General features: G+C 42.5%; 1 protein-coding gene across 1 annotated transcript in view; it reads right to left on the bottom strand.

Annotated features, from left to right (window-relative positions):
• Positions 1–16,748, bottom strand: part of LOC126414371 (zinc finger protein 64-like) — a 111,711-nt gene that overhangs the window by 16,948 nt on the left and 78,015 nt on the right. The window contains exon 9 of the mRNA XM_050083340.1: positions 14,261–14,442. Within this exon, the coding sequence (XP_049939297.1) occupies positions 14,261–14,442 (182 nt within the window). The remainder of the gene's footprint in view (positions 1–14,260; positions 14,443–16,748) is intronic.

The raw sequence follows: 16,748 nt of genomic DNA, 5'->3' as shown, positions 1-16,748 counted from the left end.
AAAAACATAATTTTACTGTTAAATAAAAACAAAACAACAACCAAAATAAAGGCAGTCTGTTTGAAAGTGCACATCCTTGCACACCTTTAAAATAAAAATCTACTGCTGGGTAACATTCAGTACCATGTTCCTCCCCTCTTTGCATTGTAAGTTGTTTGGATCCTCTTTGGTATGCTGCCCAGAAGATATCAGAGACATTGCTGTTCAAGCCTAACCCACTGTTCGGTGACTGAACTGAGGTCACCCATTGTGTGACAAGAATTCTTGCAACAGCACATTGCAAGTTTCAACTGGTGCCAAGCATGCTCAACCATGGGCACGTCATCATATATGCAGGTCATTCCATTCAGTTAATTCCTGTCTCCTGAAGGAAGGTGTTCAGGTGGCCATAGCGTGCTTCTGCATCGTACTGACAGGCGAACTGATCAACAAAATGTTAACTGCAGGGCTGAACAATAAGTTGGAGGACCTTGTCTGAAACTGTACAGTCCACAGCAACACTGATGTGGGTCCTTGTGACATAGGAGTTGAACATGAGTCAGCTAAGTAGGCTGATGCAGAGCCGACAAAGGACAATGGAGTCCTTACACGAGACTCGCATGAGGGGCCTCGACACAGTCACTGTCTCCTTTACCATATGTAACTTATTCAGCAAAGTCAGCAAGTGCCATTCTGTATTCCAGAACCCAAAAAACTTGCAGTGTACAAGTAGCCTCTTTGGGTAGCCTGTCAGCAAGTTCATTTCCCGGGATTCTGACGTGTCCCGGGGTCCATATGAAGACCACTGACCGTCCACATTGTTTGAGGATGTATACGGACTCTTGGATGGCCATTACCAAAGGACGGCAAGGATAGCACTGGTAAGAGAGCTTGTAAGGCGCTCAAGGAATCATCATAAATAAGGAAGGACTCGCCGGCACTTGATCAGATATGCTCAAGAGCACCAGGGATAACTATCAGCTCTGCAGTGAAAACAATGCAGTCATCTGGCAATAAGCACTGTGCAGCAGGTCCTCCATGAACATAAGCAAACCCAACATGACCATCAAGTATTGAGCCATCAATGTAAACTACCAGTGAATCCTGGGGCACATCAAGAACAGAGAGACACAAGTGATGGAGGGTTGCAGGGTGTACTGACTCTTTTGGGATTTGTTATTGGTCCAGGCGAAGCTGTTGTCAAGGTATACACCATGGAGGTGTAAATGAGTGGACCTGGAGGAGAGGTGGCAGAGGGAAAGACTCGAGTTCAGTGAGAAGGGATTGGATACATACTGCAACTGTAATCCCTGATCTGGGTTGGCATTTTGGGATGTGGATCGTTATGTCAGGGAAAAGGAGGTGGTAACTTGGATGGTTAGGCGAGCTGTGAATAAGTGCGGTATAACTGGTGAGCAGTTGTCATTGACTAATCAGCAATGGAGGAATCTCAGTTGGCTGTTCACTGGGCTCGTACGGAAAGCTACCATCACAAGTCAAACTCTACAATGATGTATAGGGTCCAGTATCTGCAATGTTGAGAGCGACGCTGAACTATATGCTATAGTCATGGCGGAACTGTACAAGGGTTTTATACAGCTGCAACAGAGTAGGGCGACCTGCATCCCAGTTGGTGTGACTCAGGCATTGAAGAATGTTAAGGTGCTACCACAACTTTTGCTTATGCCGACAAAGATGGGGAAGCCAAGTTAACTGGGTGTCGAAAACCAGTCCTAAAAAGTGATAAGAGTCCACTAGGTTAAGGAGATGGTCATCAAGATAAAGTTGTGGGTGCGGGTGAGCTTTATGACACCGATAGAAGTGCATGACCCAAGTCTTGGCGGCTGAAAACTGAAAGCCGCCGGTAAGGGCCCATGTCTGCGCCTTTCGTATGCCTCCCTGCAGTCGATGTTCAGCCACACCAATAGTAGATGAGCAAAGGAAAACACAAAAGTCGTCAGGACCCCACAGCTGCTGCTAGACCATTAATGTCCACAAAAAAAGAGTGGGACACTAAGTACAGAGCTCTGCAGAATCCCATTCTTTTGGATACAAGTGGAACTGTATGAATCACTGACTCGAACTCTGAAGGTGCGGAGTGACAAAAAGTTTCGTGTAAAAATCGGCAGCTGACCCGGAATATCCCACCCGTGCAATGTAGTGAGGATGTGGCATCATCAAGTGGTGTCACAGGCTTTCGTCAGCAGGTGGAAAAGTCGGCAATAAGGTAATGATGGCAGACTCCAGATATACCAAGTTGTCAATAGTGGAGCGACCTTGGCGAAAACTGCCCTGGGATGGAACCAGAAGACCACGAGACTCAGGAGCCAACACAAACTGCCAGCTCACCATACATTTGAGCAGCTTGCACAGAACATTGGTGAGGCTAGTAGGATGATAGTAATCCATATCTAATGGGTTTTTACTGTTTTGGCGCTGGAATAATGATACTTTCTCGCTACTGCAATAGGAATTCAATATCACTCCGGGTGTGGTTGAAGAGGTGGCACTGATAATGCACTGACAGATGTTTAACTACATTTGGAGATGGATGTGGTCTGGTCCAAGGGTTGTGTCAGGGAAATGTGCAAGGGCACTGAGAAATCACTCACTGAATGGAGCATTATAAGACTAAGTGTGGCATGTAGTAAAAGATAGGTGTTGTCGTTCTACCTGCTGTTTTAGGGTACAAAAGGCAGGGTGGTAATTCTCAGATGCAGAGGTTTGAGCATAATGCTTGGCAAAACACTCTGTGATTGCATCTGGGTCGGTGTATACAGCTCCATGTGTGGAAATCCCATGTATAACTCCAAAGATCTGATAGCTGTAAAGGTGTCTGAGCTTAGTCCAAACCTGGGAAGGACAAGTTCATGTTCCAATGTTGGGGACATACCATTCCCAGCATTCCTGCTTCTATCTTTTGATTAGTTGACAGGTCTGGGCATGCAGCCGTTTGAAGGCAATGAGTTGCTCCATTGATGGGTGCTGCTTACGACACCGTAGTGCCCACTTCCGATCCCTAATGCCTGCAGCAATTTCCAGCAACCACCAAGGCACTGTCTTCCATTGGGGACAACCTGAGGAACAAGGAATAGCCAAGCAATTCAGCCACAGAAACAGTGGTGGTAGTAACATTCTGGATCATCACACTGATGTTACCAAGCGATGGAGATCCAACAGAGGTAGCAGACATGAAAGCATCCCAGTCAGCCTTGGTAAGAGCCCACCTGGGCAAGTGTCCACGTGAGGAATGCCCGGGAGGGACAGGAAGAGTGCAAAGTGGTCACTACCACACAAGTCATCATGAGGTCTCCAGTGGATAGACGATAGAAGGCCACAACTGCAAACCGAGAACTCAGAGGCTGAGTATTTGCCCTGTGCCACACAGAAATCAGTGGGGCCACCTGTATTTGGGAGGCAAAGGTCAAGTTGAGTTAGTGGCTTTCCACATCTTTACCACAGCCAGTAATCTTAGATCCACCCCACAAAGGGTTACGGTTGTTGAAATTACCCAGAACTAGAAAAGGTGGAGCGAGTTAAGAAATTATAGTATCCAATACATGTTGTGGGACTTCACCATCTGGAGGAAGACAGAAGTTGCAGATGGTAATTTCCTGTGTTGTCAACACCCTGACAGCCACAGCTTCTAAAGGTGTTTGAAGTGGCATGGGTTTGCTATAGACAGAGGTAAGGACATATATACATACTCCACCTGACATCCTGTTACAGTCATTGCGATTTTTAATACCCCAAATAGCCACGAAGAGTGGGGGTTCCACATTGCTGGAAACCAGATTTCCTGAAGGGCAACACGAAAAGCAGGTGTAATGCTTAAGAGTTGTCATAGCTCAGCCAGGTGGGGGATAAAACTGCCACAGTTTCACAGGAGAATGATGCTTTCTGTTGCCTGGGAAGGCATGATGGGACCAAGGAGGCAGTTTATGTCTCAGGGTCGCCTGCATACACCTGTTGAGGGCTTGTGGTCTCTGTGTACATTGGTTACAAGGCACCGGTGAGAACTAGGTCCTCGGAGGACACTAAGATCTCCACCTCATCTTCAGAATGGGAACTTGCAGGAAGCAGTGGTGTGGGAGCCACTGGGGTCTCTTTTTTCTTCATGGCTTTCTTCTTTCTAACCTCTAACTTCTCTTTTGGTTTCTTCGGTTGGGAGGGCTTACCTGAGTTTGCCTCAGGAACCGATGATGATTGCAAGGCCCTATGACCAGCACCTTGTGGCTCTGTCAGTCACTGGCTGGTGTCTGGCTTCACAGCAGTACAAGCCTTGGAAGGTAATGTCCCAATAGACCCCTTTATTGCAAGAGGAGCTGGAGGAGGCTGTTACTGTTACTTCTCCGGCCAAGGGGTGGGGACCAATGTCACTGATGGCTGGGGGGTCATTGCTACCAAAGTAGATGTTAGGGGAGCAATGGGAAGATGAGTGTCCTGAACCATCAAGGTCTGCCGGCCCTAGAGGTCCACTTTAAGAGGCAAAGCTGTTAGGGATGCCGTTTTCATAAAGGGTGGTGATGCCATAGCTGTAGCATATGAGGAAATCTTGTGTACCGCGTTGAGAAGTTTGCATTTCCTTTTTGTCTTCGTGTAGGTCAGCCTATCCAGAGTCTTATATTCCATTATCTTCCTCTCTTTCTGATAAACAGTGCAGTCTGGTGAACAGAAGGAATAGTGCTCTCAGCAGTTGACACAAATGGGAGGAGGGCACAAGGAATGTTCTTGTGTGACAGATGTCTGCATTCCTGACTTGTGAGGCTGGCATTACATCGAGAGGACATGTGTCCAAATTTCTAGCATTTGAAGCACTGCATAGGGAAAGGAACATAGGGTTTGACATCACACCAGCAGACCATCAACTTGATCTTTTCAGGCAACATATCACCCTCAAAGGCCAAGATGAAGGCACTGGTAGCAACCCTGTTGTCCTTAGGTCTCCTATACATACACCTGGTAAAGTGTACACTTTGTCACAGGAGGTTGGGACACAACTTGTCATCGGACTGCAAGAGGAGATCTCTATGGAATATAATTCCCTGGACTACGTTTAAGCTCTTATGGGGGGGGGGGGGGGGGGGGGGAAAGGGGGGGCAATTGAGACCAGGACATCAGCCAGCTTGGCACAGGCAAGTAATGCACATGGCTGGGCAAGGGATGCCGTTTTTATAAGGACTGACCTGTTCCGCATTTTGGATATTCCCACCATTTCTCCAAATTTGTTCTTTAAGTTCCCAAAAAGAAAAACGGGCTTTGTTGTCAACAAGAATTCCCCATCAGACCATGCACAAACTAAGTACTGAGGAGAATATGCTTCTCCTTGATCTTTAGCCCTAAGTTCCTCCCACAATGTTGCCAGGGAAGGGAATGATTTAGAGGCTGCTGGAGCAATTTGACCACCAGCATCAGACAACTTCATCCACTTCACTTCATTGCAGATCATCCACGCTAATGCCACCCAATCAGCCACAGCAAAGGTCACCTGGTGTGATGGCAGTTGCTGGGAGTCCTGATGCCCCAAGAACACAGGCATCTGCTCCTTGGCATATTTGGGGAGTTTGCATCTCAGGCATCAGCAGTGCAATTTCAGTGTTGTCACGGGCTACATCCATGAGGGTACGTGATGACCCCTCTATGAAGGACTGGCTACCACAGTGGCCATCGTGTGTGAAGAGCTCCATCATCATCATGGGTGCAGATGAGGACAGTGGACAAAGGATGTAGATGATGCACCCTGTAAGGTGTCCTCACTCAAATAGCAAATAGCTGGATTACAGGTGGAGTAGAAGAGCCATGACAATAATAGCCGCGGAAGGTCTCCGCGCCCGATGGATACATGATGCACCACATATGGGTCCTTCTTCAAATGGCCTGCACTTCTAAAAAATTTTGGAATTGTGGAGGTCAAATCCTAAAAGGTGACCGTAATACCGAAGGCCGAAAAGTAGGAGACTCCTTTCAATCACCTCTTACGACAGTGAGGAATACATTGGGCCTATTCTAACCTCGAACCTGCATGGAGAGGCCAATATTTCCTGGAATTGTTAGATGCCATACAAGACTTTGGTATAGGATCATAGTGAACAGTACCTGGTTTAATTTGTCATCTGCAATCACAGAGATAAGATCTATACGCAAAGGTGTTGGAAAGCTCTCGTAGGCTCTCAGACATGTAATCACCGCCTTTCATGACTGCAGCGGAGTAGCTCCTGCCATTGGGAAGAATGATTAGCTTCAGGTCATGTACAACTGTTTGTTAACAGTTGTGATTTGGATTCACTGGGAATGGATTTTGGGGAAAGAAACCAAGTTAAATGTGAGGAATTCTTACAAGGCTACCAAAGAGTGTCTGGATGGAAGAGATGGTTTATTATAGTTTGAGAGATGTTGAAAACTAAAGAAGACAAGGTTGAATTTGTGCTTTGGATTGACTGTGATCAGAAAAGTGGGTGGAGGAGAAATGCTTCTACACATGGGGATGAGCAAAGGAAAGCAGACCCTTCATAAGTGTAGCATGATTAAACCTAAGTTTTGATTTTAAAGAATAAGTTGCCATAATGTTAGGAGTCAAGGGGGGTGGTTAAGAACAATGCATTTTATAAGATATGAAGGAGGTTTCTGGATATGAGAGAAGATGATTAAATCAGCAAAGCAAGGCTTTTACACTGTGAGTGGTTGATAGGTGAGGGGATGGGAATGAAATGTGTTTGATGGGTAGCAATACTCCCATGGGAGTAGGATAGAAGCAACTTAGATGGTTCCCCTTGATAGTGTTGAGAACATAACTTCTTTACAATAAACAGTTGCATGACTGGATCCAACCACTGGTATGTCAAAAGTATAAAAGATTTATTTATGCACCAATTAACATAGAAAGTTAATTACTTACATCTTCAGTCACAATATTATATATGACAAAGAATGACTGTCCATGAATAAGATGATTTCACAGGGCCCAATGTCATGATGGGAGTCTTTGTAATTTGGAAGAAATACCACGTATGTGGAGGGGGGACAACGATGAGGTTATCAGTGTCCATATGAAATTAGCAGAAATGAAAATGGGAGAAAAGAGATAAAAAGCAGTCTTACCTATGATCACCCATGTAGTCACACTAGCTCACATCATGGAAGAAAGTGTGAAAATTGTTCAGATGTTCTGAAATCTCTAAGGAAATCTAAGTACGGCAAGAGGAAAACTAAAACAGAGCACAGGGATAAGTGGCTGGCTGATCATTCTGCAACATCTGCCTTTTTGTTCCCTGTTATATCAGGTGCCCTGGTACCCAGAAAAAGGACCTCCTTCCCCAACTGTTGTATGTGGAAAGCAGTGTCTTGGATGTTCTTGGCTACTTTATCTGCTGGGTACAAGATTAAGAGACTGAAGGGTACTCATGGAATTGGAAAAGATGTGGAATTTAGCATTCGAAACGTCTCATCTATGCCAGTGCCTGCAAATCACATATTATTCTGCATCAAAGATAGTAAAGTCTCGAGGAGTTGGAGCTTGAGGACAAGATCAAGGAAAACAACAGAGCAACTAAAGGAGTCCCCCTGTTCAGATCCATCTGTAAATAAAGCTACAGAGTTAAGGAGCTCAATAAAATGTCATAAAATCAATTATTGAAAACTTATATATGAGTGCAAACTCCCTTGCACTGCACTAAATCTAAATCTACTCTGGGACTCTGCAGTAATCAGGGTGGCAAGTAGTTAAAACCCTGGATTTGGAGTTGTACTTACTCCACACCAAGTGACTCCAACACACACACTGCCTGTGGGTACATGACTTCAGCAAGGAGAAAAGGCATTCCAGAGATGGATGAGCAACAGTACAGTATGCAGGCGAATTTGGAGCAGCGAATAACTTACACGCCTGCTGCACCATAAGGAGCTGCCACTAGATGGTGGGTGATGGTTCCCAAGCCTCAGCACAGAGTGTAGGTATGGGCTGGTTCTCTAAGCACCCATGGCCAGCCTAATCCCCTTGTGGTGGATAGTGCCAATGATCTTCAGATAAGAAGACCTCGCTGATCCATAGACTGTGCACTCATAGTCTAGCCACAATCACAGTAAGACCTTACAAAACTGGAATGGACACTTCCAGTTCACTCCCCAAGACCTGTGGCTAAGGCACTTTAAGATGTTCAGTGCCTTCTGGGTTCTGGCTTTTAGGTCTCTCAGGTGTGGTAAACACAATAGTTTGGAGTCAACAATGAGGCCTAGAAATTTCACTAAGTCTTTAAAATACAGAATGGCGTTCCATACATGCAAGTTAGGTAAATTAAAATACGACACGAATGATTAAAATGAACACACACACACTATCTGCAGAAAACTAAAAACCCATCTTTGTAGCCCACTGCTCTAACCTCTGCACTGTAAGTCACAATTGATGAGTCACTGTTGCAACACTGGAGGAGAAACAGAAAATTGCAAAATCATCAACACGTAAGGAGTATTGTTAGAACAGATGTGATACTGTTCACAGCTATGTCAAAGAGGGTAACTTTAAAAACACTGTCCTGAGGAACACCATTCTCCTGCTTCAGATGATCCAACAGCACATTAATAACTCAGAACCTAAACAAGCACCGAGGCAGGAAAAACTATATAAAGATGGATAGGTGGCCATTCAAACCCCAATGGTGGAGATGCTATACAATAGTGTGTCTCCAAGTAATGTAGTACACCTTACTGGTGTCAAAGAATATACTGATACAGTGACGGTTATGTAAATGCTAAGTAGGGTCAAGTTGTTGACAGTGGATTGAAATCTCCTGATCCACACTGAGTGCAGTAAAGGAGTTGCATAGTCTCTAAAATCCAGACTAGCAGATGGTTAACCATTTGCTCCAGGGTCGTCCTTTCATTAAGGAGATGCTCTGGTAACTACTAGGACATGTTTGGCTCTTACCTGGTTTGAGGAGAGGTAGCAAAATTGCCTCTCTCCACGGGTTGCAAAAGTGGCCTGCCTGCCATATTAAACTAAAACTTTCGAGGAGGATTTGCTTTGATGCTGCTCGCAAATGTCGAAGCATGCTGTGCTGGGCTTGGTCATGACTGGGTGCAATATCATGAGCCTCATACAGAGCTAAATCCAGTTCCCACAGAGAGAAAGGACACTTATAAGACTCATGATTTTTGGATCTGAAGTCCACCTGGCACCCCTCTATGGTTGGCATTTGCAGTAGTCAGAAAATGGCCTGCCATCACCTGAGTGATGTCTCCGCGTGTTGTTTGAAGACACCCATGTTTTAGCAATGCTGCTTTTGGTAAATGACTGCATTTGCTGGAAATCCTTCTGATGGCTCTCCACACTTTTTATAACATGTGGAACAGCTGATAGTGTCCAGGAACGATTACCATAACCCTTTGTTGCTCTCTTTAATTACCTGTTGAGCCTGGCTCTTGTGACTTGAAAGGTTGTGAGGCTGTCTGCTGTTGGGCAGCATGTAACCCATAACAGTGCTGCATGCCTGACCCGGATTGCTGATTGGCACTTATCAGTCACTATGGTACAGGGGTCTCCTAAGGTGTCCTGAAATTTTTGATGTGGATAAGTCATCTCTGGTGAGCATGAAGTAGATGAAGGTAAGGAATTTTGCTATCTAGGCAGCAAAATAACCCATGACGGAAAGGGAAAGAGGACATAAAAAGCAGACTAGCACAGGCAAACAGGGCATTCCTGGCCAAGAGAAGTCTACTAGTATAAAACATAGGTCTTAATTTGAGGAGGAAATTTCTGAGAATGTACATTTGGAGTGCAGCATTGTATGGTAGTGAATCATGGACTGTGGGAAAAATTGTAACAGAAGAGAATCGAAGCATGCTACAGAAGAATGTTGAAAATTAGGTGGACTGATAAGGTAAGGAATGAGGAGGTTCTCCACAGAATTAGAAAAGAATAAATAGAAAACACTGACAATTAGAAGGAACCTGATGATAGAACATCTGTTAAGACATCATGGAATAACTTCCATGGTGGTAGAGGGAGCTGCAGAGGGTAAAAACTGTAGATGAAGACAGAGACTGGAATACAGCCAGGAGATAACTGAGGACATAGGTTGCAAGTGCTTCTCTGAGATGAACAGGTTGACACAAGAGAGGAATCAAACCAGCCAGAAGACAAGTATGTGGCATGGTGGATCACTCAAGTGATGTGACCCACCCTCTCCTGGAAGCTGCCTCAGTGTTCAAATACAGCAAGCTGCCTGAATGCATCCAGTTAGCTGTACTGATCCTCCACTTTAGCAGCTTCCCTTCTAGTAATGCTCCAGCTGGTAGGTGTATCCACATCAACAGTGGTCACTGGAATGAAAGCCAACAGTTGCTTTCCACTGAGCATAGTCTGTGAGGGCTGGAGAGAAGAAAGAGAGGTCGATAGTTGAGGGCGATCTGGCAGCAGCTGAGAAATGAGTGGGATTGCTTGTGATGAGGGTGCACCGCTCCTGAGACATCATGAGACTCCAAAAATTGACTCCTAGAGCAAATAGGATTTGAGCCCTATAATGCATTGTGAGCACTGAAGTCTGCCAGTATGAGAAATGAGGGGGAGTTGCTCTATAAGGCCTGTGAGAGCCACAGAGTCTAAAGTATTTTTTGGGATAAATACATTGAGCAGACAGTGATCTTCTCAAATGTGATTTGAGACTTTCTCGGCGTATTCCATTCGTGAAATCTTCTCGGGTGATCAGCCGAGTAAAGGCATCGTCTTCTCGCAACGTTTCGAAGGGTTTCGTACCCATCATCTTCAAGCGAAGATGATGGGTACGAAACCCTTCGAAACGTTGCGAGAAGACGACGCCTTTACTCGGCTGATCACCCGAGAAGATTTCACGAAGTGATCTTCTCATCCGTGTGAACTTCAAAGACTGCTGCTTGTAGGTCAGTAACCACGGAGAGAACAGAGGAGTCGTGCACGTCATTGACAATCACAACAGTCCCTCCAATGGCTCCTTTGGCAGTCAGGTCATCCTTGTGGTGAAGAGTATAGCCCCGCAGCACAGGGGCATCAATAACTTTAAAATGTGTTTCCTGTAAACACAACAACAAGGGGTGTGGCTGTGCTAGGAGTTTCAGTTCCTCCACATGAGTCCTGAACCCATTCACTTCCAATGTAGTATAGGAGCCACTATCATGGAGGTGATCCACTGGGGTGGGGTGCCAGCGATGGGTGCAGTTTCAGTCTTGGGCAAGATGATTGCTCTGGACAGACTCAACATTCCATTGACTTTGAAAGCAGTAGAAATTGTTTTCACCTGCAGAGAAAGCTTCCTGTTTGCTATTTTTTCTTCTTTTTTTACTTTTGTCTGGGAGGTTTTCTAGGACCTACCACAATGGTGGTAGTGGCAGTGCTGGACTGTTTACCAGACAGACTCTATCTTTGAAGGTGCCAGGAACTCTGCAACGTTGGCTATTATGCTTTTTTTGTGAGGTTCTCGAGGGGAGGGGGCATGCCTATGGACTCTGAAAGACACCAACTTTACATGCGCACTGACAAAGGCAGATGGTAGTGCTGACACTAGCAACCTCCTTTTGTGTAGAGGCACTGGCTGTTGCAATAGGCTTTTTAAAAGCGGGTGCAAAAGATGTAGTGAAAGTGGGAGGCTGCAAGCCTCACAGATCTTTTTGGCCGCACTATATGGGATGCACTTCATTGTTTAAGCTCCATTATCTTACTGTCTTCACGGCAGACACCACAGTCTCTACTCTAGACAACAGGGTGATCTGCAGAACAATAGACACACTTTAAAGGAGATGAACAAATGAGACATTCATGGGTGTCCTTAACCCATTTGCCACAAGTGGCTTCTCCTTTACACCCTAAAGTGGTGTACCCAAAGTGCTGGCATTGAAAACAGCACATTTGGCTGGGGACATAGGGCGACATTTTTAAGCAAGAGAAAACCTACCTTGATATGCTCCAAGAATTTCGTGCTATTGAAGGTAAGGATAAAGGATTCAGATTTTACAAGATTCCCATTCAACCTTTTCATAATATATTGCATATCAACAATACCCTCTGGAGCTCATTCATCTTTCAAATCTCCTTTGGTAATATCTACAAGATTTCTACGTGACACAATGTGTTGTGTAGCTCTCTTTCAATGGCATATTCCCTAAGACATTGGGCTCTCCGGAGGCTCATTACTTGTTGGGAACTAGAAGTTTCAACCAAAAGTGTTCCATTAAGCAATCTTGAACAAACAACTAAAGACTATATTTAAAACTGTGATATGTAATATTACAAAATTTATATCAATGGAATATTTCCTGAATGGTTGAAGTACGCTGAAGTTAAGCCACTGTTTAAGAAGGGAGATAAAGAAATAGCATAAAATTTCCATCCAATTTCACTCTTGCCAGCATTCTCAAAAATTTTAGAAAAAGTAATGTACAGTTGGCTTTATAGCCATCTTATCTCAAATAACATACTGTGAAAGTCGCAGTTCGGATTTCTAAAGGGTTCTGATATTGAGAAGGGCTATCCACACTTACAGTGAAAATGTGCTTAATTCATAAGACAAAAATTGCAGGCAACTGGTATCTTTTGTGATCTGTCAAAGGCATTTGACTGTGTAAATCACAATATCCTTTTAAGTAAATTAGAATATTATGGTGTGACAGGAAATGCTACAAAATGGTTCAAATCTTATATCTCTGGCAGGAAACAAAGGGTGTAATTAGGAAAGAGACATGTATTAAGCTATCAGGCATCATCCAACTGGGAACTAAATCCCACAAGGTTCCATTTTAGGGCCCTTACTTTTTCGTGTGTATGTCAATGACCTTTCATCAGTAACATTACCAGATGCCAAGTTCGTTTTGTTTGCTGATGATACAAACATTGCAATAAATAGAAAATCAAGTGTAGTCTTAGAAAGATCAGCTAATAAAATATTTGTGGACATTAATCACTGGTTCCTAGCCAGTACTTTGTCACTAAACTTTGAAAAAACACACTACATGCAGTTCAGAACTTGTAAGGGGTGTCCCATGAGTATATGCCTAACATACGATGACAACCAGAGAAAAGAAGTGGACAGTGCTAAATTCTTGGGATTACAGCTTGATAATAAATTCAGCTGGGAGGAGCACACCACAGAACTGCTGAAACGTCTTACCAAATCTCTATTTGCAATGCGAATTGTGCCAGACATAGGGGATATAAAAATGAAAGAGCTGGCATACTATGCTTACTTTTATTCCATAATGTCATATGGGATTATTTTTTGGGGTAATTCATCAAACCAACCTAAAGTTTTCCAGGCACAAAAACGTGCACTAAGAATTATATGTGGTGTCAACTCAAGAGCGTACTGCAGAAGCCTGTTTAGGGAACTAGGGATACTAACTACTGTTTCCCAGTATATTTATTCCTTAATGAAATTTGTCATTAAAAATAGATCACTTTTTCACACCAACAGCACAATTCATGGAATCAACACTAAAAATAAGTAATCTTCACAAGTCACTTACTCTTGTACAAAAAGGTGTGCATTATTCAGGAACACACATTTTCAATAACTTGCCAGCAGCCATAAACAGCTTAACAACCAATGAAATTCAGTTTAAGAGAAGCCTTAAGGATTTATTGGTGGCCAACTCCTTCTACTCCATTGATGAATTTCTCAGTAGAACCAACTGATTTGTGTGTGTGTGTGTAGGGCTTATTTCAATAGTGGTACAAGTCCATTACATCTGCCTTTCTTCCTATAATGCTTCTGAAATTAATGATCCAAACAAAAAGAAAGAAAGGTTCATCTCAAGCAAGAAGCCATATGCTTGAATATTTCTGGTATCTCGACTGCAGATTTTTCAGTGCTCATTTTACTTTAGGACTCAGTATCTCAAAATGAACAAAAATGGGCTTATACCACTATTGAAATAAACCCTTCGTACAATATAACTTCTGCACAATTTAAGTGCAGTAATGTGTTCATGTTCATTGTAAATAAGTGTGTGTGTGTGTGTGTGTGTGTGTGTGTGTGTGTGTGCGCGCGCGCGCGCACGCATTATTACCTTATAAATAAAGAAAAATTTATTTTAAATTCAGTGCGTTAGTTTTTGTAAAATGATTCTTTTATATAGTGTTAATTAAAAAAAAGACGATCATTCCACTTGGGTACATTAACTTATTTGTTTCAGTTATAAATATCTGTCATGTATTATTGTTTTTCCGACATGTTCTACATCCTGGAGGACCTCCTCACTATGGATCAATTGGAATGAAAGTAAATCTAATCTAAAAATCTAATCAAACGGTACTTACAAATGTTGTTTCATGTGGCGTCTTAATGCATACTTTGTGTTGAACCTTCGGGAACAATTCATGCATGAATAAGCTTTTGGATGATGATGAATCGTGAGAATATGTTTTCGCTGAACAGCACGAGTCTTGAACGAAGCTCCACAGAGCTCACACAGAAACAGTCTTCGAGCTGAGTGCACAGACTGAAAAGGTATGAAAAGGTAAAAGTTATTTGTCAGTACGATGATAATTGACAATAATCATAAGGAATATTATTACTGAATAAAAACATTTTAATAAAAATGTGATACATACGATCATCAGCTAGTTCAGCATTTGTTCCACTCAGTATCACTGGAAATATTGAAAACAAGGAAATCAATGTGTTGACATCACATTATACTCAGAAAGCCACCTTGCAGTGTGTGGCAGAGGGTACTTTGTGCACACTGTCACTTCCCTCTTTTCCTGTTCCAGTTATGAATGGTTTGCAGGAAAAACATTTGCTGGTATGCCTCTGTGTGGGCTCAAATATCTAGTTTTATCTTCATGGTCTTTTCACAAGATACACACAGGAGGAAACAGTACATTGGTTCATATTTCTAGGAATGTACACTCTACGAGCTTTAACATTAAACCAATTTGTGATGCAGAACACTTCTCTTGCAGCATCTGCCACTGGAGTTCACTGAGCATCTCTGTCATGCTTTCGTGCTTACTAAATGAACCTGTAATGAAACTCTCTGCTTTTCTTTGGATCTTTTCTATTTGCTCTATCAATCCTATCTGGTACGGATCCCAGACTGATGAGCAATATTTAAGTATTGATCAAATGAGGGTTCTGTAAGCTACCTCCTTTGCTGATGGACTACATTTCCTGGGGATTCTTCCAAAGAATCTCAGTCTGGAATCTGGCTTACCTGTGACTAGTTTTATGTGGTCACTCTGTACATATACTCCCACATATTTTAAAAAAGTAAGTACTTCTGGTGGTTGTTCTGCAATTGAATAATCATACAATAATGGGCCTTTCTGTCTATGTATATGCAATACATTACATTTGTTTATATTGAGGGCCAATTGTCACTCCCTGTGCCGAGCAATTCTCTGCAGGCCTTCTCGCATTTTGCTACAATTTTCTAGTGTTGTGATTTCTCTGTATACAACAGTCTCATCCATAAAAAGCAGACTCCCTTGGGATACACTCAAGTTACTTTTATGTCTGAAGACTTCTCTCCATGCTCAAATTTTGTTTATGAGGTGGCAATGCAGCACTGCATCGAAAGCCTTCTAGAAATCAAGGAACAAACCATCTCCTGTATAACTGTATCTACTGCTTTCTGGATCTTTTTGATGAACAGCGTAAGCTGGATTCCAAACGATCAGAACCCATGTTGATTCCTACAGAGGAGATTTTCAGTTCCAGAAATATTGTAATAAGTGAGCATAAAACGTGTTCCAAAATGCTACAATATGCCGATGCCAAAGATATAGGTCTATAGTCTCGTGTGTCTGTTTGACGACCCTTCCTGAAAATGAGAATGACCTGTATTTTTTTTCCAGTCACGGGAAACGATGTGTCCTCCAGAGGCCTACAGTACACTGGTGCTAGAAGAGGACCATTCTTTCGCATATTCTATGTAGAATCATATTAGTACAAATCCAGAGATCTTTCCTCTGGTGAGTGACTTCAAAAGCTTTTCTATCCCATCGTCACTTACTTCAATATCTATCATTTTTCATTAGTCCGATTATTTAGAGGAGGTACTACAGAGAAATCTTCCTCTGTGAAACAGTTTTGGAAAAATATGTTTAGTATTTCAGTCTTTTCTGCATAATTCTCTGTTTCAATGCCATTATGGTCACACAGTGTCTGGACAGAGGGCTTAAATCCATTTACTGATTCTGTGACGAAGCTAGCTGGGATCTTTATACTTCCTCTCTTGTTTTGCCATCTGCCTCCTTAAATTCATTTTTTCATTTTTGACTAATTATCACTAACATACGTGAGTATAATCTGCATTTTCATAAAAGGGAAAGGTTGGCCCTCAGTTTTAAAAAATATAGCACCAGATCTAATTTTGTGCTTAGTTGTGTGTATGTAATTAATTTCCCGATTTATTTTGACTATTCCTAGTTAATATCTTTTATTAAAGGATGAAATCAGTAATTGTTCCATGACTTAAATTCTATTGTTGACTTACAAGCAAATATAAATTCTGTAATAATTATGAACATTAGGAAAAAGAATCACTAGGATTCTTATAGTATTTATTTGGCTCTATTCGAAAACATGTTAGCAAAGTCAGCTCTTAATTAATTCCAAAGTAATTACAAGTTTTGTCCCAAGTATTGTTTGTACGATTATATATGTTTAAACAAATAATTCGGCTTAACCTTCGTGTTAAAAAGAACCAATTCTTCGATGTATTCATTTAATTTAATGAGTTACATTTTACTTGTAATTTCTGTAAATTAAACATCAAACAATGTATAGTTTTAGTACCTA

This window comes from Schistocerca serialis, chromosome 1 (assembly GCF_023864345.2).
Source record: "Schistocerca serialis cubense isolate TAMUIC-IGC-003099 chromosome 1, iqSchSeri2.2, whole genome shotgun sequence".
Lineage (NCBI taxonomy): Eukaryota > Metazoa > Arthropoda > Insecta > Orthoptera > Acrididae > Schistocerca > Schistocerca serialis.
Note: the sequence above shows the minus strand (reverse complement) of the source record. Positions and strands in the feature narration are given on the sequence as shown.